The 27,077-nt window shown below is 36.9% G+C and overlaps 1 protein-coding gene across 3 annotated transcripts in view; it reads left to right on the top strand.

Moving 5' to 3' along the window:
* ATP11B (ATPase phospholipid transporting 11B (putative)) overlaps positions 1-27,077 on the top strand; it is a 97,798-nt gene that overhangs the window by 48,883 nt on the left and 21,838 nt on the right. For all 3 annotated transcript variants that reach the window (XM_058662212.1, XM_058662211.1, XM_058662213.1), the window contains exons 11-25: positions 865-1,015; positions 1,901-2,098; positions 5,564-5,806; positions 6,292-6,467; positions 7,196-7,264; positions 7,490-7,563; positions 7,638-7,741; positions 9,935-10,116; positions 13,418-13,621; positions 15,423-15,576; positions 16,681-16,783; positions 19,195-19,340; positions 20,381-20,440; positions 22,127-22,254; positions 23,678-23,816. In XM_058662212.1, coding sequence (XP_058518195.1) covers positions 865-1,015; positions 1,901-2,098; positions 5,564-5,806; positions 6,292-6,467; positions 7,196-7,264; positions 7,490-7,563; positions 7,638-7,741; positions 9,935-10,116; positions 13,418-13,621; positions 15,423-15,576; positions 16,681-16,783; positions 19,195-19,340; positions 20,381-20,440; positions 22,127-22,254; positions 23,678-23,816 — 2,131 coding nt within the window. The remainder of the gene's footprint in view (positions 1-864; positions 1,016-1,900; positions 2,099-5,563; positions 5,807-6,291; positions 6,468-7,195; positions 7,265-7,489; positions 7,564-7,637; positions 7,742-9,934; positions 10,117-13,417; positions 13,622-15,422; positions 15,577-16,680; positions 16,784-19,194; positions 19,341-20,380; positions 20,441-22,126; positions 22,255-23,677; positions 23,817-27,077) is intronic.

Genomic DNA, 27,077 nt, shown 5'->3' with positions numbered 1-27,077 from the left:
AATTTGTCTCTCTCTCCCCCACCTCCCTCCTTCCCTCTCCTCTCCTTTCCTTTCTCCCTGTGTGTGGCTGTGTGTGTGTGTGTGTGTGTGTCCCTCACCTTTCAAATAAACAAAAGTATATGATAAATAAAATTTAAAATATTTAAAGGGAGAGGCCAGTCATCTGCTGGTTCATACTCATATGGCTCAGGCAACCTGATTTAGTTGGGTTAAAACCTAGGAGCGAGGCACTCTATTCAGGATGCAGGGACTCAAGTGCTCGAGCTGTTATCAGCTGCTTCCCAGGCCCATTAGCAGGGAGCTAGATCAGAAGTGGAGTAACAGGAGCTCTGATGGAGTTCCCAGCTTTAGACTTCAGCCTGGTCCAGCCTTAGCTGTTGTTGGTGTTTGGGGAAGTAAACCAGTGGATGGAAGATCTCTCTCTCACTCTCTCTCTCTCTACCATTCAAATAAAAACAAATCTTAAAAAAGCAAAGGTAAGAAAACTAAAACTACTTTTAGTAAGACAAGCTACCCACAAGAGGAAATGCTTGCCGACTGCAGATATCCCAAAGGCCTTGTGCTTAGAAATGGTAAAAGAAAGAACTCTCAAACTCAAGAGTAACACAGTAATTGATTAGAAATGAGCAAAAGCCGTGACTACACAGATAGCAGTGCTTGTATTACTAATAAATAGATTCTGTTGAATGGTCATTTTTTGATAGCAGTGACTATGTTCTTTGAAACTACTACAACAGTATATGTTTAAGTATTTTTGTTAATTGGTATTAAATATTTTAATATCTTTATAATATCCTTTTAAATTACACTAAACAAATGACTATAGTAATACATAGTTGATATGTGTTCTCTTTTTTGTACCAGGTCAATGAATACATTTTTGATCATTTATCTAATAATCCTTATTTCTGAAGCCATCATCAGTACTATCTTGAAATATACATGGCAAGCTGAAGAAAAATGGGATGAGCCTTGGTATAACCAAAAAACAGAACATCAGAGAAATAGTAGTAAGGTATTTTATGGTGGTCTTAACTCAGATGTAAATTAAGGTTCATTGTTTGATGCCGTTAATGCTTTTTGATAGTGTCCTGGGATAGAAGGGACCACTGTGGTTTCCATTAGTACAAAAGGCTGACAAAATGCCATTGCAAATGAAGAATAGCCTTAATGTTTGCCATGGTGTGCTTTCTGGAAGTGTGAGGGGAAAGCAGCTGGGTTCCTACAAAAGCCTACCTCCTGTGAATCCTTTCTACTCAGTGCTACAAATTCTGTTTTCAATTCTATTTGTGATATTGTAAATGCAAGAATATGTTATTTTCTATTCTATATGAATGAAAGCTTTTACTGTGGTGTAAGAAATAATACATAAATTATTTTATGTGAAATTTTAAACCAGCAATAAAATCTACATTTCTGATAAATAATTATTCTGCAGATTTCACTTTTGATTAAAATACACATAATGGAAGATAAACTGAGAGTTGTCATTTCCAGTTATCTAGCCTTCAGTTATTTTATAATTTTTTAAAGGTAAACACAGTTTTGGTGATGTGCTTTTGAAGGGAAGAAGTAGTTAAAGTATTGTCAAAGGTAGTTTTAGTCTTAATCATACCAGGAGACTTTAACATCTGAAGAACAGCAAATTAAATTATTTGGACTTAACAGTATCTTGCTTTTCTTTGATCAGGATCTTAGTTAATAATAAAATAACCAGAGGAAATGTATTAAAAGGCCAATTCAGTCAGTGAATTTCCATCCATAATACTGTCCTACCTCAGAATGTAGTGGATGGAATATTTAGACATGAAACTTTTTAATGATTTTTTTTGTCTTCAGTGATAATTGAAGAAATTTTTAGGCATGTTCTCTTATCAAACAACCATTTCTTTTATTCTAGATTCTGAGATTTATTTCAGACTTCCTTGCTTTTTTGGTACTCTACAATTTCATCATTCCAATTTCATTATATGTCACGGTTGAAATGCAGAAATTTCTTGGGTCATTTTTTATTGGTTGGGATCTTGATCTTTATCATGAAGAATCAGATCAGAAAGCTCAAGTCAATACTTCTGATCTGAATGAAGAGCTTGGACAGGTAAGAATAATCCTCATTTTTAAACCTAATTTTTAACTTTTATCTAAGCAATATATGTAGAAAGACTGATATAACATAAGTTAGTATAAAACTAATAGCAAAACTGACTCTGGTTTACTGCTAGTTCTTATTTCCCATTTTTTTTTTTTTTTTTTTTTTTTTTTTTAAAGATTTATTCATTTTATTACAGCCAGATATACACAGAGGAGGAGAGACAGAGAGGAAGATCCTCCGTCCGATGTTTCACTCCCCAAGTGAGCCGCAACGGGCCGATGCGCGCCGATCCAAAGCCGGGAACCCGGAACCTCTTCCGGGTCTCCCACGCGGGTGCAGGGTCCCAAAGTTTTGGGCCGTCCTCAACTGCTTTCCCAGGCCACAAGCAGGGAGCTGGATGGGAAGTGGAGCTGCCGGGATTAGAACCGGCGCCCATATGGGATCCCGGGGCCCTCAAGGCGAGGACTTCAGCCGCTAGACCACGCCGCCGGGCCCATTATTTCCCATTTTTAAATGTAAAGTTACTTTTCCTATTATTTACTACTGTATTTCTCCATGGTATTCTTTCTTGATTTTTCAAATTTTGCACATAGTTTATTATGGAATAGAAACATGTAACTCTTATACTGCTCCTGTGACACATACACCCAGGTAAATACCCACTTTACCCCCTTATATTAAAATGTAAAATCTATGAATATTTGTTTGAGATTTTAACTGTTTGTGTATACCTTATGAAATGCTATAATTACAGTTTTGTTTTTATGTTTCCCAAGAGTTAAGTGCTCTTGCTTTTCGTCTGTTTAATTCTCACATTCCACAGTAAGCCTCTGACAGACGCAGGCAGCTTCTCTACGTTGTCAGGCATGTCAGATAGCATCGTCTTTCCTCTCACTCTCTCCCTCTTTCTCATTCCTTACCTCCCTTCTCTATCCCTCTAACCAGTTCTTCTGTAGCCTTACTCTTTCTGCTCTGTCTGGAGTTTGTGTGGGCCTTCCTCTCAGATGCTGCTCTGTACTTCGCTCTACCATCACCCTAGAAATTCCTTTGCCTCTCCCTGTCCCTGGAACGTTACCTTCTGTTTCACTGCTGATTTTTCTTTTATGTCGTAACATTTTTGCTTTGTATCTCATCTCTCATCTTCCTAATCTAAAGCATTTTTTATTGACTTTGTTAAGGTAAGTGGTATCTTTCTGTGTCCAACTTACATTTCCAGTTGCACATTTGTTACTGATACCGGACAGTCTTTATTATCAAATAGCAAAAATTAAACATTTGAGCTTTTTATTTCTAATGTCACCATTTGCCAGCTATGACTTCTTACAATTTTTTTTTAGCGTCCTGTGCTCTAAAATAAGTATGTACTTCATGGAGAAGTTGAGAAGATTAGATGAGTTCAGACACATAGCAATGGTTAGAATATAGTGAGAGCTTATTAATTAAATTATTAATTTATATAGCAGAATTTTGCATCTCAGTTGTATTGATTATTACAGTTCTCAAGTAAATGAAACTTCAAGTTCAGTTTCTGACTTTGCTTTACTTCTCACTCAAAACAATATTTTTCCAGCTTTACCTCCAAAAAAAAAAAAAGTTGTTTAAAAAAAGATTTATTTATTTGAAAGTCAAAGTTACAGAGAGATCAGGAGAGAGAAATATTTTCCATCTGTTGGTTCGCTCCCTAGATGACCACAGAGGCCAGTTTTGGACCAGGGCTGAACCGGAACTTGGCACCTCATCTGGGTCTCCCACATGGGGGCAGGAGTCCAAAACCCTTGGATCATCTTCCACTGCTTTTCCTGGGCCATTGGCAGGGTGCTAAAGTGGAAGTGGAGCTGGAGCAGTAGAGCAGCTGGCACACAGATTAGCTCCTATGGGGATGGCAAGGATCACAGGCAGCGGCTTTATCCACTATGCCGCATTGCAAGGTCGCCAGCTTTATCTCTTTCCTTTCCTCTTGTGTATTTTTTAATCTTGGAATCTTGCTGAATTAATTTATTCATGAGAGTAGCTTTTAATGGATTCCTTGGGATTTCCTTTTATCTACATAGTCAAGTACACGTGGAGATAGTTTAAGTCTTTTTTTCTGATTTGGGTGACATCTGTTCCTTTTTCCTCTCCTAATTGTCCTGACTGGAACAGTCAGTGCAGTGTTGAGTGAAAGTAGTAAGCACAGACATCTTACTCCTGATCTTCAAAGGAAAACTTTCAGGCTCTCCCCATTAAGTATGATGTTGGGTATTTTTGTAGGAAACATCTTACTGAATTTTTTAAAGTAATGAAGTATATTGGATTTTGTCAACACATTTTTTTAATGTTAAATCAGTCTTGCATTCTTAGAGTGAATCTCATATCCATATGTTTTTGGATTTGGCTTGCACGTATGTTTGTAAGAAGTATTCATAGGTTTACTATTTCCCTGTGATGTCTGCATCACTTTTTAAGTAAAGAATTTCCTTCTGAAGTCATCATTATTGTAGTTGAATTCTCACAGAAGTCCTGGTTCTATCAAGGCTTGAGTTTGCATTCCTCTCTTCATGGATTTGCCTTTTAGAATTAATTTTTTAGAATTTGGTTTCCAGGTGTTTAAAATTTGTGTTGTCTACCTTTTTTTCCTTTAGACCTCTTTTTATTTTTTTAACTGAATTTGTTTGCTGCCCTTGGTTTTAATTTCCTATCTATTTTAGGCAACCTCTCACCTCTAAATTATTGGGTTGCTATCATTTATGTATGTGTTTCCAGCTACATCCTGGTCCAGATAATCTTTTACATTCTAGGTTATTCTCTTTCACCCTTGCTTTAAAGGTAATTCTTGAGTTCTACTACTTAAAAAAACACCTGACCAGAGAGATAGAAATGAAGTTCTGGCACCACATTCTCAGTCAGCTGTAGAGATGAAAGTGTATCTAAAGATGCGAAACTTTCAGAGTCTGGGTAAATTTAAAATATTTTGAGTACCTATTTTGTTTCCTTAGCTTGTTTGTTATTCAATTGTACTTGAATTATAAGGATAATGAGATTAGGTAGATTTCAGGACTTTGAAGATTTTAGGAGACTTCAGGAGACAAAGGACAGGGTTTTTTGTTTAATTTAGCACCATGAACATAGAAGTTTACTTTTTTTTTTTTTAAGATTTATTTATTTTTATTACAAAGCCAGATATACAGAAAGGAGGAAAGACAGAGAGGAAGATCTTCCGTCCGATGATTCATTCCCCAAGTGAGCGCAATGGCCGGGACTGCACTGATCCGAAGCCAGGAGCCAGGAACTTCTTCCAAGTCTCCCACACGGGTGCAGGATCCCAAGGCTTTCCCAGGCCGCAAGCAGGAAGCTGGATGGGAAGCAGGGAGCTGCCGGGATTAGAACCGGCGTCAGTATGGGATCCTGGCATGTTCAAGGCGAGGACTTTAGCCGCTAGGCCATGCCACCAGGCCCCTAGAAGTTTACTTTCTTTGTTTCTGGTCTCTTTAGGTGGAATATGTGTTTACAGATAAAACTGGTACACTGACGGAAAATGAGATGCAGTTTCGAGAATGTTCAATTAATGGCATGAAATATCAAGAAATCAACGGTAGACTTGTACCCGAAGGACCAACACCAGATTCTCCAGAAGGAAATTTATCTTATCTTAGCAGTTTATCTCATGTTAACAATTTTTCCCATCTTAGAACCAGTTCCTCTTTCCAAACCAGTCCTGAAAATGATGCTGAACTGGTAAGTGACTTTTAATTAATGAAGAAGGATTTCATATGAAGTAATTTTTCTTTAGTAGTTAATGAGTTGTAGGTAGAGTAAGAAATTATGTATTTGAAATGGATATCTTTGAGTCATTGCTGTAAAATATAATCCTAGATACATGGTTAGAACCCAATTTAACCTTATCCAAGACTATGTGTCTGCTTCATCTCTCTGGGTGCTTAAGAAGAACCAAGTTAAGAAAAGCTGTATTGCTTTCAGGTGAAAAAGACTTACTGAGAAATAGAGCTTACATTTATCTAAGGTACTTTTTTTGAGATCTCACTTTTTCAACAAGAGTGTTCTTCTTTATTTACAATTGCGTTATACCTCCTAAAGGGTTGCATGCATGTTAATAGATCCTTAAAGTCAGAAGCAGCTGGCTGTCATTCAGGCACTTGAGCTTGTAGTGTCCTTGTAGTTCTTCAAGGTTTTTATCATGACTGTTGCTTGTGTTTCCACAGATTAAAGAACATGATCTCTTCTTTAAAGCAGTCAGTCTCTGTCACACGGTGCAGATCAGCAGTGTTCAAACCGACGGCACTGGGGATGGCCCCTGGCAGTCCAGCCTGGCCCCCTCCCAGGTGGAGTACTATGCCTCTTCCCCAGACGAAAAGGCACTCGTGGAAGCTGCTGCACGGTAATGCATCAAACTTTGAAATAATTTTTTGAAGATTTATTTTATTGGAAAGGCAAATTTAAGGAGGAGTTACAGGGAGAAAGAGCTTCCATCCATTTGTCCACTCCCCAAGTGGCTGCAATGGCCAGAGCTGACCAAGTCCAAGGCCAGGAGCTGGACGGGAGTGGAGCAGCTGGGACATGACCTGGCACTCGTTTGAGATCCTGGTGCTTGAGGAGGGAGGATAAGCCAATTGAGCCATTGCACTGGGCCCCACTGATTGCTAAATATTAAAAAAAACTTTTTAATTGAATGTTAGGATGTTGGAGAATTCTCATTTAAAACTTTCAAACAGATAAATGTATTCTAAATTGTAGAATTCATGATACATAAAGTTTGAAATTAATTTTAACTTAAATTTCAAATGGGATTTTGAGGTATGTCATCAATTTGGTTAAGCTGGTATTGAGTGGTGTTTTTTTTGTTGTTTGTTTTTTTGTTTTTAAAGAGCTGTTTAACAATCTGGTACTGCAAAATCTGTGCATTAAAACCTCTGAGGAATACTTGCCTGTGTATTTTTATGGATACTTGATCTTTCAGGTTCTTAAAGTAATGATAGGGTTTGCAACAAAAGGCTCTTTGGACTACATTTTGAACGTTTAACTAATTTTATTCCAGCTGTGTTATAATTACACCCTGTGAAGTATGAGATATAATCCTTGATATTTTTTATTTCTTTTAATCACTAGAATTGGTGTTGTATTTGTCGGCAATTCTGAAGAAACTATGGAAGTTAAAATACTTGGAAAACTGGAAAGGTAAGACCTATTTCATGGTGTTAAATAACATAAGATAGAAGTCTGTGACCTGCAGTAAGCATCTCTGTCAGCTCCTTCCATCTCTCATCCAGTGTGAGTAATAGGTCACCCTGAACTGCGGTTGAGATGAATTTCCTGGTCTGAAGTAGTCACTTTTATGTTTAATGTGGTTTGTTTCCAAATTTCTACTTAAATAATTGAAAAATGTGATGTTTTTTCCTTCAGGTACAAACTGCTTCATATCTTGGAATTTGATTCAGATCGTAGGAGAATGAGTGTAATTGTTCAGGCACCTTCAGGTAACCAATCTAAACTTTTACAGCATTTCATTTGTTGAGTATTAAAAGCTTGAAAACTTGTTTTTTCTTTTTAGGTGAAAGGCTTTTATTTGCTAAGGGAGCCGAGTCATCTATTCTCCCCAAATGTGTAGGAGGAGAAACAGAAAAAACCAGAATTCATGTAGATGAATTTGCTTTGGTGAGTATATATCTCTATTTGTAAAAACTCTGAGAATATAATTATAAAAGATCTTAGAGCTTGAAATATAAATGATTTATTAAAAATTATGAAAATTCTACATATTATACTATATGCTGTCCGTGTTTTTTTGTAAGAGAAACTTAACCTGTTAAAATATGTCTTCTTCAAACCTGTTAGAATAAGGGTACTTTCGGTTACAAGAACCTCTCAAATTACACTTGAAGAGAGAGTTATTAAAAGAATGTAGGTGGATTTCGAGAATATGGAGCAGGCAGAAGCCTCACGTGTTGCTGGTGGGATTGTAAATGGTATGGCCACTTTGGGAAGTGGTTGGCAGGTCCTCAGAAAAGTAAACAAAGACTCAGTATATGATCCAGCAATTCCACATACACACGTGAGAGAATTGAATGCACAAACATATATGACTTTATAAACATACTGCTGTAGCCAAAATATGGAAAAATGCAAATACCCAACTGGTGAATGGATGGACAAAATGTGGTATTCCACATTGTAGAAAATTCTGGGGTGTCTATAGGAATGAAGTCCTGGCATATTCCACATCATGGATGAGCCTTGAGAAGATTACCCTGAATGAAAGAAGCAAATCATGAGATTCGGCTCAGCTCCAGCCATTGTGGCCACTTGGGGAGTGAACCAACAGATGGAAGATCTTTCTCTCCATTTCTCCTTCTCTCTGTAAATCTGTCTCTCAAAAAAAAAAAACCAAAAAAAAAAAAAAAAACTAAATCTTTAAAAATAAATTAAAAAGTCAGAGAATATCATTATTTAGAAATGTGCTAAATAATGTCATATAGCATTTTTAAATCGACTCTTTCCAGGTTCTGCTATTACAATATCTGCTGTGAGTTTTTCTGAGGAAAGTATGTAGCAAGAAAAAGAACTTTAGATTTAGATACAAACTTTCAGTTAACACTGTGAAAAAAATTTGAAGCCACTAAAACACAGCAATCAAAATATTCCTAAATTTTTGCAAAGTTCCAAATCTGTGAAGATATGATATTGTGAAGATCATGTATTTGTTAAATCTAGAATTGTATTTTTGTTTTGATTATGGCATATTGATTTCTTTATTTAAATGCCAAATTTTGTAACGCAATTAACCCACAGGAACTTTTGGTTTCCTTCACTTTAAAGAAAAAAAATTCCACAATGTAAAAGTGAATTTTTTTTTAACATTTACTTATTCTTATTGCAAAGTTATATACAGAGAGAAAGAGACAAAGATCTTCCATCTGTGGTTCACTCCCCAAGCGGCCACAACAGCCAGAGCTGAGCTGATCTGAAGCCAGGACCCAGAAGTTTCCTCCAGGTCTCCCACACAGGTGCAGGGTCCCAAGGCTTTGGGCTGTCTTCGACTGCTTTCCCAAGCAACAAGCAGGGAGCTGGATGGGAAGTGGGGCCGTTGGGACATGAACCAGCACCCATATGGGATCCCAGTGCATGCAAGACAATGGCTTTAGCCACTAGGGTACAGCACTGGGCCCATAAGTGAATTTGTAAATTAAATTGCTATCTGTCTCTTGACAACCTTTAAGATTCATTATAGGGTATGCTGGCTTTCCATGTTAACACAGTTGAAAAGCACAAATAGCGTAGTCTTTATGATCCTTCCTAGACTCAAATGTTTTGCGATTCAGTGACCTTAATTTTAAGCAACTTTTTAAAATCTAAAGAGCTGTGATAGTGTGTGTCTCATAATTCAGACCATTAGGGTTTTGTGACACTTCATTTATTTCCTGTTACTAAATGATAAAACTTTTTAAAATGATCCTTTTAAAAAAAATGTTTATTTTTATTTGAAAGGCAGAATTAGGAAGAGAAGGACAGAGAAGTCTTTCATCCTCTAGTTCACTCCCCAAATGGCCACAACGGCCAGAGCTGGGTCAGTCTGAATCCAAGAGCCTAGAGCTTCTTCCTGGTCTCCCACGTGAGTGCAGGGCCCAAGGATTTGAATCATGTTCTGCTGCCTTCCCAGGTGCAAATAGGAGCTAGTTCTTAAGCGGAGCAGCCAGGACTCAGCACCCAGATGATAGGCTGGCTCCACAGGCAGAGGCTTGGCCTACTAACACCATCGCACTGGCCTGAAAAATTATTTCTTATGACCTCTTAATTTTCCATGAGTTATTTGTGTTCAACACTTATTTTTAATATTTTTATGTGTTTTAGAAAGGACTAAGAACTCTGTGTATAGCCTATAGAAAATTTACACCAAAAGAATATGAGGTAATAGACAGACGCCTGTTTGAGGCTAGGACTGCCCTGCAGCAGCGGGAAGAGAAGTTGGCAGATGTCTTCCAGTTTATAGAGAAAGACTTGGTATTACTTGGAGCCACAGCAGTGGAAGACAGGTAAGTATAGATGAGTAAGCACTGTCGTTCTTCTGTCAAGAATTTTTCTAACCAAAAGTTCTAACATAAACTGGATTAACCTGATTAGTATCTTCATGATCCTTCCTAGACTTTAAATTTAAAATCAAAACAGAGATTGAAAGCCTTGATTTTTCCCCAGTCATTATGTATAATTTTGTTCTATCCACTTATCTGAAATAAAGATACCAGCTATTTATAGGTTTTTCTATAGACTTGAACTTTTAGACTTTTTCCATGTACTGCAAAGAGATTTTAGGTACTTCTGTCACTGTCACCTCTCACCACTGCCTGCTCCTGTTTTTTTTTTTTAATTTATCATACAGTTCTGTATTGTACAATTTTGGGATTCCCCTCCTCCCAGTTTTCACCCCCCAATTGATTTTTCCATAATGTCACAACTTGTATAAGGAGTTACAAATCTATCAGTCTGCTATTTAAGTGTGCCCTGACATTGCTGGTACAGACAATGTCATACAGGCCATCATCCCATTGTCTAGATATGTCCAACCCTTTCACTGGGAGTCCATCTTTTGTTTGGAAGCAGAGATGCACGTTGGATTGTGTCTTCACATCTGGATATAGTTGTCTCCATTACTCCACCACTATACATTCCAATTTACATGATGGATTCCTTATATTAGAACATATGGTATTTCTCTTTTGGGGATTGACTTACCTCACTAAGCATAGTAGTCTCTAGTTAGGACCACCTAATTGCAAATGGTATAATTTAATTCTTTTTTAATGGTTGAGTAATATCCCATGGAGTAGATGTACCACAATTTCTTTAGCCACTCCTGTTTGAATGGGCATCTGGATTATTTCCATGTCTTTGCTATTGCAGATTGTGCTACTGTAAATATAGGGTAGCAGATCTCCTTCTCATATGTAGTTTTAATTTATTTTGGGTATATTCGTAGGAGCAGAATAACTGGGTCATATGGCAAGTTTATTTGCAATTCTCTAAGCACTCTCCATACTGATTTCCACAGTGGTTGTACTAGCCTACACTCCCACCAGCAGTGAAGGAGGGTGCCTTTCTCCCCACATCCACGCCAGCAGGTGTTGTTAGTTGAGTTCTGAATGTAAGCCAATCTCACTGGAGTTAGATGGTACCTCGGTGTGATTTTAATTTGTGTGTCTCTGATGGTTAGAGAGCCTGAGCATCTTTTCATTTGAACAATGCTACACTGTAGTTTTCTACAACAAACATCAACTATAGTTACAAATCTTTTGCTTTGTACCTTTCTTCCTGAGTAAGGCAGTGCCTCTGCCTGGAGGAGTCCTCTCTTTTCATCTGTGAATACCATTCATGAAGTTTAGCTTGGATATTAGCCCCACTATTGAAAGGTCTTTCCTGACACTTTACAGAATTTAAAATTCCCTTCTTTGTGAAGTCTCCATGTTGTACGGTTATTCCTATTATTTTAGCACTGAATCAGGGCTGTTTGTTTAGAGGCATTTTTCTCTGTTAGCCTGTGCATTCCTGAAGGCCATTTGTTCTTTGTCTTTGTTCCCTAAAACCTCTAGTGATTGTTTCTCGGTGGCTTGAATTAAGCTGAATCCTATGAATTAGGACTATTGTTCGATTTTCCTTTACCCGCTAGATCTAAGGATGTTTGCATGTTTTAAATCTATATTCTCACTTTTCTGTTCTCAGGAGATTTCCAAGACTTAACTGAAGTTAGGTAGTCCTTTATTTTTCCACAGTGTGATTTTTGAACTGAATGAATTGAAAATTTTTCTTATAAAAAAACAAATCTTATGGTTTGAAACAAACATCCTCATAAACAGGGAGTTTGTGAATATCAGCAGTTTAGAGATTTTTTTTATAAAAATCAGCACTGGAGATATACTCTTTAAATACAAAGCTGTAGACTTAATTTTGTATTAAACAGATCATTACTACTCTGATTATTATTTCTTCTTTAATGAGTGAAAATTTCTTTTTTTTTTTTTTTTTTTTTATATATAATCCATTTTATTGTATTGTTGTTGACAATCTTTACATAGTTAACTATAGTTGAAGGAAAATCAAGAAAGAGAAGGAAAAAAAAAAAAAAAAGGTTCAGGGGGATAGGGAGGTGGGCAATGCTATTATGTCCATATTGTTTCCATCATGTATCTGAGGTAAAAGGGGGTATTGAGGGAGAAGCCCCACCCGGTTTCCCGCCCACCCCAAGTCCCATATGTGGGGCATGCTCTGAGATATGTGCTCAAGTGGAGTTAATAGTTCTCCAGTTATGAGTCACTGCCAGTTTCGCTCGATGAGGTGGTCCACTGATTGATATGGTCCATCATGAAGTCTCCATTTGTCCCATATTTCGCTGCCAACATGTAGCTGAGATGAATGATTGTCCTATTCTGTCTTCTGTCTTTTCTTGGTTAGAATTCTGAGTCCAGCAGTTCAAGTGGGGAGATCTCCAAAGATACTTTGAGGTATTCCCAGACCAGATTCTTGTATGTTCTAGCAAGCACAGGGCCCGGCACAGTCCATCACCCTGATCAGCTGGTGGTTGCAATTGCTGTGTTGGTTCTGTTTTCAGTCCCGAGTTGCACTGGAACCAATGGGTGTTGCAGTCCAGTCTGGTTCGGCCCTTACATCAACCAGTGGGAGCTGCAGCCTAGTCGGGGCGACCCACAATAACCCCCACCAAGCCTGCCCCCTACCCTGGTTTGCCAATTTGTGTAGCAGAAGACCAGTCTGTCCCCCATCCCATTTGGCTCTGGTACTTGTCAATGGGTATTAAAGCTTAGTTCTATCTAATCGACTCAACCATCCAGCCCTCACAGATGTTGTTGAGTGCCTCTGTCTAGCCATCCCAGCCCCCGTCCTAGTTTTCATGCCCTCCCACGGGAATAGTGACCCAAGAAGGGGGAACCCACTTTTTCCCTCCCAGGTCTCTCTGTCCCGGTTTATGCACTCTTTAGGTGGTCCTGTGATTTGACTTGACAGAATTAGTCCCCAGTGCCAGCTTCTGCCAGCTGATGCTGTGGCCCTGATCTTGTCCACATGCAGCGCACAGGTGTTGTAGCCTTGCTTAGTCGTGTCTGTCTCTTTCCCAGCCAACACTCTCCAGTGGGAGTGGTTGTCCAGCGAGGGGACCAGCCCCTTAACCCCCCCGCCAGCTCTGCCCCTCCCTTCCTGGATCTCACGTCGTTATCCTGTCCAATTCTACATTGGAGTCCAAGATTTATCTCACATATACCATCTTCTTTATGCTTAACATAGACTTAGAAAAATATTTTCTGCTACCAGTTTTGTTCCTGTTATTTTCAGACTACAAGATAAAGTTCGAGAAACTATTGAAGCATTGAGAATGGCTGGCATCAAAGTGTGGGTCCTCACTGGAGATAAACATGAAACAGCTGTTAGTGTGAGTTTATCATGTGGACATTTTCATAGAACCATGAACATCCTTGAGCTTACAAACCAGAAGTCAGACAGTGAATGTGCTGAACAGTTACGGCAGCTTGCCAGAAGGTAAGAATGCAGGTCCCTGGATCCTGAAGGCTAGGGATCGGGAAACTGTGGCCTACTGCCACTGCTTGCTCTACACAGCCCTGGAGTTTCAAGTGGTTCTTAGTTTTTTTCTATTTTGAGGTAAATAAAAAAGAATACTTTTTCATTACATGAAAATATATTGAAGCTGCTTGGAGCACACACACTTAGATTTGTGTGCATGCTGTCAGTGACCCCATTAGACTCCAGCAGCAGAATTGAGTTCCATTTGGGTCTCCCATGTAGATGGCAGCGACTCAAGCACTTGGGCTAACCTGTGCTGCTTCCTCAGTGCCTTATCAGGGCACTGGATTGGAAGCAGAGCAGCTGAGACACAAACTGGTACTCTGGTACAGGATTCTACTGTCAAGATACAGTGCCTTAACCACTATGTCACAGTGCCAGCCCCTTTTCATATGTCTGGAATATCCCATGGACTGTGATGGCATAATACATCTAGAGGAAATCCTGTCATTGTGCGTTAAGGAGGTTCCTCCTGACATCTTTCTGACATCCAGTAGTTTGCCCAGCTGCCAGTAGTCAGATCATACTTTGAGTAGCACTTTCGTAACATATACCCAGAAGTGAGGTATTATTCCTGTTGCAACATTTTTAAATCTGCTATTACATTTCATTACAGGAGTTAATAGTAAACGCATTGATTCCTTTTTTCCTTCTGCTTACATAAATAGTAAATCTAGTTCATGAATCTTCCTAAACATTCTTACTTCATTTGATTTTTTTTCAATTAGTGGAATTTGCTAATAGTGTTTATTTGTATAAGAATTTTCATTTCCATGGTTTGGGAGACTAGATTGTATGTTACAAAAATCACATCTTAAAAATTGTAATTACTGGGGCCCCGCGGCGTGGCCTAGCGGCTAAGTCCTTGCCTTGAAAGCCCCGGGATCCCATGTGGGCGCCGGTTCTAGTCCCGGCGGCCCCACTTCCCATCCAGCTCCCTGCTTGTGGACTGGAAAGCAGTTGAGGACGGCCCAAAACTTTGGGACCCTGCACCCACGTGGCAGATCCGGAGAAGATTCCTGGCTCCTGGCTTCAGATCGACGCAGCACCAGCCATGGTGCTCACTTGGGGAGTGAATCTTCAGACAAAGATCTTTCTCTCTGTCTCTCCTCCTCTCTGTATATGACTTTGTAATAAAAAAATAAAATAAATCTTTAACAAAAAAAAAATTGTAATTGCTAGAGTTGATGTTGTGGAATTCCAGATAAATCCACTGTCTGGGATGCCAGCATCCCATGTGGGAGTTGTTCATACCTTAGTTGCTCCGCTGCTGATCCAACTAACTGTAAGTGGCCCAGGAAGAGAAGCAGAGATGGCCCACATGCTTGGTCTCCTGACATGCATGTGGGAGACCCAAATGGAGCTCTTGGCTTCTGGCTTTGACTTGGCTCAGTACTGGCCTTTGAAGCCATCCAGGGAGTGAACCACCCAGTGGAATGATTCTCTGCTCTCCCCTCCCTCTGATACTCTGACTTGCAAATAAATAAATATATCTTTTTATAAAAAAGCATATAGTTACTGTGTCTGTAAAGATTCATCATACAATTGAATACGATTTGTTTTACTCATTGTGTTGGTGACCTTCGGTTGTTGTTCATCTTAACTCTCAGATTATACAACTGAATGTTTTCCCTAATATATCATTCTTACAACAGACTGAGTAAACTGTTCAAGATTCATCAAGAATCTTGTTCTGTATAAATGTAAACAGGATGATTTCAAGGCATCTTACAGAGGGTATCACTGTTCTGTCTTTCAGAATTACAGAGGATCATGTCATTCAGCACGGGCTAGTAGTGGATGGAACCAGCCTGTCTCTTGCACTCAGGGAGCATGAAAAGCTATTCATGGAAGTTTGCAGAAATTGTTCAGCTGTGTTATGCTGTCGTATGGCACCACTGCAGAAAGCAAAAGTATGTATATAACAGTTTCTGTGTAGATATTTAGACCCAAAAATATTCTTCAAGGTTAATGTTTCCCAAACTTTCATTTGGTGATATGTAGAATGTGAGTCTTGGTCACTTCAAATCCTATAATTTAGAATCTTTCAAGTTTCAGGCATTTGTAGTGACTATAAAACCTGTGCTCAGCAACAGTTTTTTAGCTTGATGCAACACAGATTTCAACAATGATAACTCATATTACCCAAATTGGCTACTTTGCTAGTAAAGGAGCCTAGAAGACTTCAATTCCTCTACGCTCTGGGATGATTATTTCATTCTCATGAAGTGAGAAGTTTTTGCGAAGAATAAGCAACAAGTGGCAAACAGAACTTCAGTGGAAAGCTGAGAAACTGATGTGTGAACCTGTATTCAGGATTTCAGCTGCCTGTGGTTGGGATAGAAATGTATACAAACTTTAAATTCCAAATATGAAACTCGAGGTCTTAGACTGTATCTTTCACAAACATCTGTTGTAATACAGCTTAAGTACTTACTATTTCACATACATCTAACCAAGTAAGTGTCCAGTTTTCTTGGCTTTGTAGAGTTTTATTAGAGTGCCTATATTATTATAATTCAGATGTCATAATTTACGCAAACTAAAACTGGAACGCAAACAAATAGTGTCTAGATTTTTATAAAGGTACATTCCGGAATTCCTAAGATTCCTTTTGATTGCATTGTATCTAATTTTGATTGCTTTGTAAAAATTTCTCAATATTTTGTAAAAGAATGATTATCATTTCTCTGTATCAAGTGAAAAGAATAATTCATGAGAAAAAAATGTCCTGACAATTTAATTAAAAGGCGGTTTTTTTTACAAAAGTTGTTAGACTTCTTTAAATATAAAATTTATTTAAAATATGTAATACAAATTCAGTGCTGTGTTATGACATCTCAGTGACATCTCTAAGATCTTAGAAGAGATATCTCGCAAAAAAGTGAAAATCAGTGTATTTCATGTATGCTAAAATTAGTTTTCTTCATTCTTGTTCTTTTAGTATAAACATGGCTTTGTTTAAATATGTGGAGACTGAAAATTTGTCATAAAGAGCTAATACACTATCTTTTCAGGTAATAAGACTAATAAAAATCTCCCCTGAGAAACCTATTACCCTGGCTGTTGGGGATGGTGCTAATGACGTCAGTATGATACAAGAGGCACATGTTGGAATAGGTAATGATGGCTTTTTTGAGAACTTTTAAAATTTTTGTAATTATTTAGTCATTTCATATTTTCCTTCTGCAGACATATGAATCAAAACTAAATACAACATGTTACAATATTGCTGTGTGTCCCTGTAAATGCCTGCAAAACTTACCATTTAGGATAATATTTTAGTTCCAAATTTTAAAGGAAATGAATGTGGCTATAAGGAATTTATTTTTGCTAGTTCTTCTAAATAAAAGAAACTTTCATTCTGACCTCTCTTCCTTTGTAATTTTCTTTTACACATAAAGATCAAACAAAAATATGGACATAAACTTTTTATTGAAGGATGAAAGTTTACAGAAGAGAGATTAGTCCCTGTTCTGGAACAGTGTCAGTAATGGCCTGTGATGGGGAGTGGTAAAGTCTAGTATCTGCAAGAGAATCTTTCAAATCAAAGCCCTCCTCTTTGGGATCTTGACTTCCTTTCTTTCTTTTTTTTTTTTTTTAAAGATTTATTCATTTTATTACAGCCAGATATACACAGAGAGGAGAGACAGAGAGGAAGATCTTCCGTCCGATGATTCACTCCCCAAGTGAGCCTCAACGGGCTGGTGCTGCGCCAATCCGAAGCTGGGAACCAGGAATCTCTTCCGGGTCTCCCACGTGGGTGCAGTGTCCCAATGCATTGGGCCGTCCCCGACTGCTCTCCCAGGCCACAAGCAGGGAGCTGGATGGGAAGTGGAGCTGCCGGGATTAGAACCGGCGCCCACATGGGATCCCGGGGCGTTCAAGGCGAGGACTTTAGCCGCTAGGCCACGCCACCGGGCCCTTGACTTCCTTTCTAGTTTGTATACTGTTCATGCTATAAATATCCACAATTACTTGATGACATTTTCGCTGTCAAGTGTTGAAATATGTAACAAAAGATGCATTTCAAACACTTGAAGCTTAGAAAACAAATTGTAAGAACAGGGCGCACTAATGTATTTGCAAAGTGAATGATTAAATCTAATATCCCTAGTATGTGAAGTTTTAACTAATGAAGTAAAATAGGAAAAATATTTCAATGAAACTATACAAAAGGTATAAGAAAGTATTCAGTCTTTAACAGTCAAAGTAGTGCAAGTTAAAATTACCTATCAGATTGGCAACAGTTACATCAACTGATAAACCTGGGGTTGGCAAATGTATCGAGTAACAGGTATTCTCATGCAGTGTTATCAGAAATATGAACTTGTACACACTGCACTCTCATGCATGATCAAACTGTAAGTGTACCTTCTTCATGGAAAATACACATTGTATTTTAATTGTTTTTTCCATGCACTTTTTGAAGTTCCCCAATATGTCTGTTAGCATTGCAGTTATGCATCCAGGATTTTCTTCTAATGAAATTATTGAATATGTTGATAAAATATGAGAGGTCCTCAGAAAACTGTGCATGGATTTCAAGGATTCTTTAACCCCAAAATAAACTTTACATTTGAAATCCTCTTTGCCACAACTTTTTGAAGTGCCCATGTATATAGTATAAGCAATATGCATACTCAATTAGGTAATAAAAGGAAGTTTACAAGTATTACCCATTTTTATTATGTAATAAGAGCAGATTACAAAACAATTTCATTTTTGTATATTTTCTTATATATAAAATGTACAAATACATACAATGAAATTCTAAAAGGATACAGATAGAAAACACTGATTTTTTCTGTGCTTAGGTATGAATATAGGTAATTTTATTTGCCTATAGACTTTAGAGTATTTTGATCTTTAATAACAAAATTTTTAAATTCTAATCTTGAAAAATAATTTTTAAAAATTATTTTTAGATTCAAAAGAACAAATTTGACAATAACTTTTTTGCTCTTTTGAAGCTTAAAGCATTATTATAACCTGAAAATTGTACTCACATCGATAAGAGAATATATTTAAATGCTTTTGTAAATATTAAAATATATTCTTATTTTGAATGTACATCTTCCTTGATAACACATTTTTACATGAAAGTTTTAAAACAATTAAATCTCATTTTTTACTAGGTCCCGTAATTCAATATGAATAATTCAAATGAATATGTTCAGTGGCAATAGTGAGATTAAGGTTAGTTTATAGTATTCTGTCCATCAGAAGTTTGTTGCCCAATATTTTTTTCTTATCAGTGTAATAACTGATGCTCCTAACAGATCCTAGAGGTTCAGTATTATTTCTACAGTATTGCCTGTACTTTATTTTAATTCTTTGTTACATTATAGCTGTATTTAAATATTTAAGTAGAACTTTTTGGATAGCTGCTAACTACTGTATAAGAGGATTTAGGGTTCTTCTCAAGTTCAGGTTCAGCCACTTTAAATAATTAAGATATTTGCAGACATATGATGAAAATTACACCATGTGTTAACAGTAAACATGGCTTTTTGTTTTCTTCCATGCAGGAATCATGGGTAAAGAAGGACGACAGGCTGCAAGGAATAGTGACTATGCAATAGCTAGATTTAAATTTCTCTCCAAATTACTTTTTGTTCATGGTCATTTTTATTATATTAGAATAGCAACCCTTGTACAGTATTTTTTTTATAAGGTGAGTTTCATGTGCAAAAGTTGTTGATATCATAATTTGAAGTTTCAATTTAAGAAATGTTATAATGATAAAAATTACTCCTGATAGTTTCAGTTAGTAAAATGGCAAAATCTTTTAAAATAAATCTAATCCATCTTTATATAGAAAACAAATCAGTGGTAGCTAGAGACAGAAGATACAGTTGGTGGATTTGACTAGAAAGCAACATAAGAACTGCTGATAAAAAAGTAATTTTATTATGGCACTTAAATTTGTCAAAACTTATCAAAATTTGCACTGAAAATTGACATGTTTTATTGTATGATATAATAAATTTGATTTCTTCAAAGTTATTTTGTCTTGAGCCAGTAAATTTAAATAGGTATATAATAAATAATCAGTATATTGGTTTTGTATGTATAAATAAAACATTGGATTACAAGGAAACTAGAGTTATGTTGAAATACTGTCTTATCTCTGGACTATTTGGGATGTAATAGTCTGTGGAACCCACGTTAAGGGTCCATGCTACCAACTCGTTTGACAAACCCCTGTGTCCTTTATTGTGTGAACTTCTGTAATTGCTAACTGCTAGCTAATGAAACACCATTACTACACTGCATATTGTTAGCAGATGATTGTGGTGGTTGTCTTCTTATTATTGTAGCTTTTACTTCTGAGTATATTGAGGTAGGTATTGTGATAGCTCTATTTATTGTGTGATTTAACTGTTTTTGTAATATATAAAGCTATCATAGCCCTTATGTTTAGGTAAATTTTTTTACATGTATAAAAGAATAAGAATTGGAAGATTATAAATCTAAAATTATGATATTGCTAGTAAGTTGCCAAAACTAAAGTTTTCTTCATTCTGATATCTGCACTTTGGCTTAGAAAAATTGGAGCCATTTTTAATCGAACGGGAAATCTAATTTTTCATTTCACGCAGGCAAATTCTTAGTTGAACTTGTGTGTCCAGGCATTTTGGTAACTAGCTATTTTCTGAATTTTTTGTCTTTTAGTCGTATTTTAATTATTTCTCATTTCATCTTGTTTTTCAGAATGTGTGTTTTATCACACCCCAGTTTTTATATCAGTTCTACTGCTTGTTTTCTCAACAAGTAAGTAAACAGAAGTTATATTCTTTCCTTTTAGAGTATGATATGTATGTTTAGATTTTGATAGTTATCTGTACAGTTTTTTCATTTTTTGCTAGTCCTATAGGTAACTAAACAAAATCCTTGTGATTCATACATTTAATCAGCATAACATTCACAGTATGTATTCTGATTTTCAGTTTGAAGTGAATGTTGATACCAACATGTATCTTAATTGCAGGTGCTTTAAAAGAAATACCTTTTAACTCTTATCTGAGAATTTTGATAACTTTTCAGCTTACTTGTATCAAACCAGATCAGATAAGCATTGGAAGTTCACTTCACTTTTATTTTTGACAGAGTTGTCTTAGGTCCAGAAGGACACTTAGTGATTTAGCCAAGGATTGCAAGCAAGTTTTCATCTGAGAAGATAGTTTTCAATAATTGGTAGGGCTATCTCCAGTACTGTAATGAAAAGGTTTCAGAGGCCATAAATTCAGATAGGAAATGCTGTAATTTGTTAGCAGTGACTATTAAGTGGACACAAGTTAAGTCTTCAGTTACACACGTGTCAGATATTTGTCATTCCTGATCTGTTTTATTTCACTGGAAAGGAGAGCTGAATTCACAGAAACAAGCATCTTGCCCAGATTCACTTAACTAAGTTGAAGTCTTGACCGTGACTTGAACCAACTGCTTCCGATTTATTGAGCCATCCTTTTCACGTAATACACTATACCAATCAAATTGATCAAAGCACTGATTTTGATTTATTGAAAAGCTGTATTTTTTAAATAACTTTTTAAAAATTTATTTTATTTTTATTGGAAAGTCAGATATACAGAGAGGAGAGACACATAATCTTCCATCAAGCGGCCACAACAGCCAGAGCTGAGCTGATCCAAAGCCAGGAGCCAGGAGCTGCTTCTGGGTCTCCCCTGCAGGTGCAGGGTCCCAATTCTTTGGGCAGTCCTTGACTGCTTTTCCAGGCCACAAGCGGGGAGCTGGATGGGAAATGGGCTGCCGGGATTAGAACTGGTGCCCACATGGGATCCCAGCACGTGCTAGGCAAGAACTTTAACCACAAGGGCCTGAAAGGCAATATATTTATCTCTAGTTTTTCATGGGACCTGATCTGGATGGATTTAAAGTTTTCAGAAATTTTACAGTGTGATTTTGGAGACAGTGTTAATAAAAATCAGTATTTGAAGCCTGAGCAAAGTGCTAAACAGCTAGTACCAACCAGCAGTATCACCTGTGACTGTTCAGAGAAGGAAGCCATCCTCAGGGAGTTGGACCACTATGACAAATCTCCATGAAAGACTTATTCATTTGCCTTAAAGGAAATATACAGCATACATGACATAACAAAGCCATGAAAGCAAGACCTATGTGTTACGGATGTAAGGCATGATAGGTGCATGTGGGAAATTTTTAAATATTATTGTGGCCAAGTTATGGAGATTCTTGAAATTTACATCCACTTCACTGCAATTCCAAAAACATGTGCCATAGCAAAACATTCCAGTTTCCACAAAATATAAGTCTAGGAATATGATTTGTTTATATAAAAATAAATCCAAATTGTTCAAATGGGTTTAGGTGTCAATTGTGAAAACTATAATTTTATGCTTTGTCATTTTATACAAAAGGATAATCTTAGAAATACATCATTTTAATTTTCAAAATTTCTCCAATTTTTTTTTCTAGACACTGTATGACAGCGTGTATTTAACTTTATACAATATTTGTTTTACTTCCCTACCTATTCTGATATATAGTCTTTTGGAACAACATATAGACCCTCATATATTACAGAACAAACCTACCCTCTATCGGTAAGCATTTTCCAGTATTAAATGTCCATAACATTTGTGATTGCAAATAATATTCTATGTTTTTTTAATTTTAAGAAGTATATAAAATAATCCAAATATATGAGGTGGTATCTTGGTGATTAATGCTAAATTAGGGAATGTACTTGTCTTATGGTGTGAAGTTACTGAACATCAAAGAAAATTTGAGTAAATATTCCTACATTTTACGCAATGAATACTTTTATTCTGGAAATGTGTTAGATAATTGTGCAATTTACAGCTACTATTGTAAAGCAATAATGCTACCTTTCCCATAGAAGCTATTCATTAATTAGCGATGTTTAGAATTCTCAGCAAGTGGCATGTGTTTTGATATTGTCAGCTTTTGAGTAATAATCACTGCAGAATACAGGACATTAATCGTCCTCCCAGATTCTGCTTCCCTCCTGCTTTGCCAGAACCGAGAATGAAAGGATGGGAAACCTGCTGCTCTGGACCAGCGTGGGGGTCCTGCTGTGAAGTAATTGCAGAAGGCTCTAGAGATGTCTCCCTTACAGAGTAGCCAGTTATCCAGATATGGAATAGCTCACTTTGATTTCCCTGGCTATCTTCCATAGGGTATACATAACCCATGATTGGTGCAAATTGTTTCTTGTCTTGATAGCTACTGTTGTAAGAGACATTCATAAAGAGCTTGGGGCCAGTGTGGTAGCACAGTGGGTTAAGCCAGTACCTGTCACCACCTGCCCCACTAGCATCCCTTAAGAGCACCGGTGTGGAGTCCTGGCTGTTTCACTTTCTGTCCGGTTCCCTGCTAATGTGACTGGGAAAGCAGCATACGATGGCCCACATACTTGAGCCCCTACCATCCACATGGATATATAGATGAAATTCCACGTTTGTGGTTTGACCTGACCTGAGCCCTGGGTGTTAAAGCAATTTAGGGAGTGACCAGCAAATGGAAAATTCTCTCTCCTTTTTCTCTCTCTTTCTCTCCTCCTTCTTCTCCCTTCTTCCCTCCCTCCCTCTCTTTGTAACCCTGCCTATCAAATAAATAAGATAAACCTTTAAAAACAAAACTAGGAATGTAAATGCTGAACCTCACTCAGCTGACCTCACCAAAGAGAACATTGTGGCAGAGTGACTGGATGTTAGCGGAAGAATGTATAACAGGTATCTTACCAAAATTAAACTGAAGAGTTATGCATTTGTCATTTCTTTATCAAATGAGAAAATATGTTTGAACTTATGTGAACTGTGAGCAGGTAACAAGTGTGAGATGTGTGATCTTATTAGAAGCAGTGGTTTGTCAATTTATATTTATTCTCTGCTAATATTTTCAAACAATTTTAGATTAAAATCTCTTTAATGACCAAATGTAATAATTATTTAACAGATAAATAATAAATCCTAATGTGTCACTTTTTCTCTTTTTTTAATTCAGAGACATTAGTAAAAATCGTCTCTTAAGCATTAAAACATTTCTTTATTGGACCATCCTGGGTTTCAGTCATGCCTTTATTTTCTTTTTTGGATCCTATTTTCTAATGGGGGAAGACACATCTCTGCTTGGAAACGGCCAGGTAAAATACAGTTTTGGAAGGAAAATACTTAAATAGCTTGGTTTGTTTATTGTTGATTTTTTATCATACAGAATAAAACTAAAAGCTAATTCATAATAGTTGAGATGTTGAACTAAAATGTAAATATAGGTGTTAAATTTTTTTCACTTTATAAAGTTTCATACATATAAAAATTGAAACAGAAAAGCAATACAGTATAATCTGTAAATGAAACTCAAATACCTACACAATTTTATGATTCAAAAATGAGCTGACACAATGGGTTATGGTATGCCCCTTCCTGTTCACCTCAGAATTCAGTTTTGCTAATAGCTACTGTGTATTTGATGCTTACGTTTGTGTCTTGCATGCCCCATGTGTATTAATCCTTACAATAATGCTGTTATGACATCCTGTTTTTCAGATGAGAAATAAGGTCTTTGGTTTGCTTTAATTGCATAAATTTATTTTTGTTTGCCTAAGCAACACTACGATACTTTTCAATGCACAGTGGTAATTCTAATGTCGTAAATTACCATTTGATATCATCAAAACTGTGAAGTTGAGATAGAATGCTAGTCATTAAATTGTTAACCAGGATATTGTGTCCTGATTGGAGTGCTCACACCGTGAGACTCTTGGCCCCAAGTGGGGCCTCTCTTTACAGGCTTAGCTGGATAGATTTTAGGAGGAAAAGAAATGAAGTCACTGGTACTGGGATTTGCTGGAAATTCTTCTCATCTTTGGGTTCTTTTTTCCATTGGCAACACCTTGCAAAAAATATTTGGAAACACAGATATACAAGAATTGCTATTAGAAGAATATGAATGTTATCTGTCTGACCAACATTTATTAAGGACCAGTCATGCACAAGTACTGTACAATCAGCTTTGCAGAATGCTGGGTGGAGGACATGAATCACCCTCCCAGATTCTCCTGCTTCACTCCTGCTCTGCCAGAACCAAGAATGCAAATACACATATATGTATAGCTGTACGAGTTATACATATGTACCAATATATGTATAACTAACCAACTTGATCTTCAAACTTATAAGGCATACAGAAATGAGCAAATGAAGCAATGATGAAATAGACCAGTGTAATAAATGAAAGAGGTTTCTAATACCAAGGAACATTAACCATTTAAATTCCTTTAGTTTTAGAATTATAACATAAATATCATTGCACTTTCCTTTTGAGTATAAGTTTTAAACATAACCAATTTGGATTAAATTTCTTAATTTTGAAATTTTTGAATGACAAAAAAAATCAATAACCATGTGGTGTTTCAATACATAGTCTCACTATGTGATATCAGAATAAATATGTCTTTTAAACAGTTAAAATTATAATAACAAAATTCAAGATCATTTCTTCTAGTTAGACACATATACAGTACCTTATCATTATCCATAATTCTCCCACTGTGCAGTAGAACCCGGAAACTTCTTAACTGTGTAACAGTGGCCTAGTACTCATTAAAAAATAGCCTTTCCCCATCTGCCCTTACCTCTACATTCCCCAACCGTTGATAAACTATCATCATTATCTTAACTTCTATGAGATGAACTTTTTAAAAATTCTGTATACAAATAAAATCCTGCAGTACCTGTCTTCATGCTTGGCTTATTTCACTTAACATAATAGGCTCAGTTTCCATCCATGTCTTGGCAATTATAAAGATTTCATCCTTTCATGGCTGAGTAATATTCCATTGTGTGCAGCCACTGCATCTTTAGTCCATTCATCGCTTTGTGGACACTTAGGTTGTTTCCATTTCTTGACTGTCGTGGATAGTACTGCAACAAACAAAGTGCAGAAAATTATTTTCTTTCCCTTGAATATAAACTCAATATTGGGATTATTGGGTCATATGCTAGTTCTGTTTTTAATTTTTTGAGGAATCTCCGTACTGTTTTCTACGCTGGCTATTTAATTTACATTCTCACCAGCATTATGTAAGGCTTCTCCTTTCTCCACATTATCACCAGCACTTGTCTTTCGTGTTTGTGATAATAGTTAATCTAACTGAAGCCAAGTGATGCTTCCTTGTGTTTTTGATTTGCAGTTCCCTGATGAGTAGGGATGTTGAGCAGCTTTATGAGCACCTGCTGGCCTTTGTATGTCTTCCTTTGAGAAACGTCTGACTTTGTGATTATGCCTTTAGTTATAATGCCTGCATCCCTTATTGGAGTGCTGGCTCCAATTCTAACTTCCTGCTAATGTGCACCCTGGGAGGCATCAGGTTGATGGTGAAAATGATTGGCTCATTTCCACCCACATGGGGAAACCTGAATTGAGTTCCCAGGTCCCAGCGTTAGCCTGGCCCAGGCCCAGAAGGAATGTTCTCTGCCCCGACTCCCCAACACCACCACTTCCCTTCTCTCTTTCCCTCTCTTAAATTAAATTTTCCCATTTTTAATTGAATGTTTTACTTGAAATTATTTGAATTACCTGTCAGGTTACACTTCACAGATGAATAACTTGCAAATATTTTCTTGCTTTCTGTGGATATTTTAGAAAAATATACTTTTTATTATCCAACAATTGGTCATATGTTACACTTTGTCTGTAATGAGATAGTTTGGTGAACTGAAAAACCAATTACTTTATAAAAGGTAACTTTTAAGTAAGTTCTTACATAAGTCGGTGAGTAGTCAAGCCTAGTTTGTTAAGCCAGTTCTTCCTTATAGTTAGCCTTCTCTGTCCTCTGTTGGATCAGGCCCAGTATCTTAAACTTCCTCTCCTATCTTGCAATTTCAAAACAAAACAAAACTTCCTTGACTCACAATTGTTTGCTGTAATTACATATTTTCTCTGTATTTAGAACAAAACTTGAAGAAGCTAATTTTTATCACCATTTCTACCTCCAGGCATTGTACATTTCTAAATCCAAGAACATGTCTCAGACCTTAGGAACTTGACCATGAGATGCTGTGTTCCTTTGATGTCTGCTCTCAGGGCCTATAGCTTACTCTGGCTTCCTAGTACTTTTTAATCCCTTTTTAGTCTTTTGTTTCTCAGAATCAGTTTTTCAACTTGTACACAATTGACATTTTCAGCTGGGTAGTTTTTTGTGGCAGGGCTGTCAAGTAAACTGCTACTTCTGGTTAGGCGAACATGATTTTGTTATCGTTTTCACTGCGTAACAGGAATGAAACAGCTATTAACTGCCATGTCAGTTGGTGCCACACAATTCTACACTCATCTTTGGGTTTCCTGATGTTATCTAAGGGATCACTATACTTGGGAATAAACTTAGAATTGCTATGATAAAGGT

The sequence above is a fragment of the Ochotona princeps genome, chromosome 3 (genome assembly GCF_030435755.1).
Source record: "Ochotona princeps isolate mOchPri1 chromosome 3, mOchPri1.hap1, whole genome shotgun sequence".
Taxonomy (NCBI): Eukaryota; Metazoa; Chordata; class Mammalia; order Lagomorpha; family Ochotonidae; genus Ochotona; species Ochotona princeps.
The sequence above is the reverse complement of the archived record's forward strand: the minus strand, read 5'-3'. Positions and strand labels throughout refer to the sequence as shown.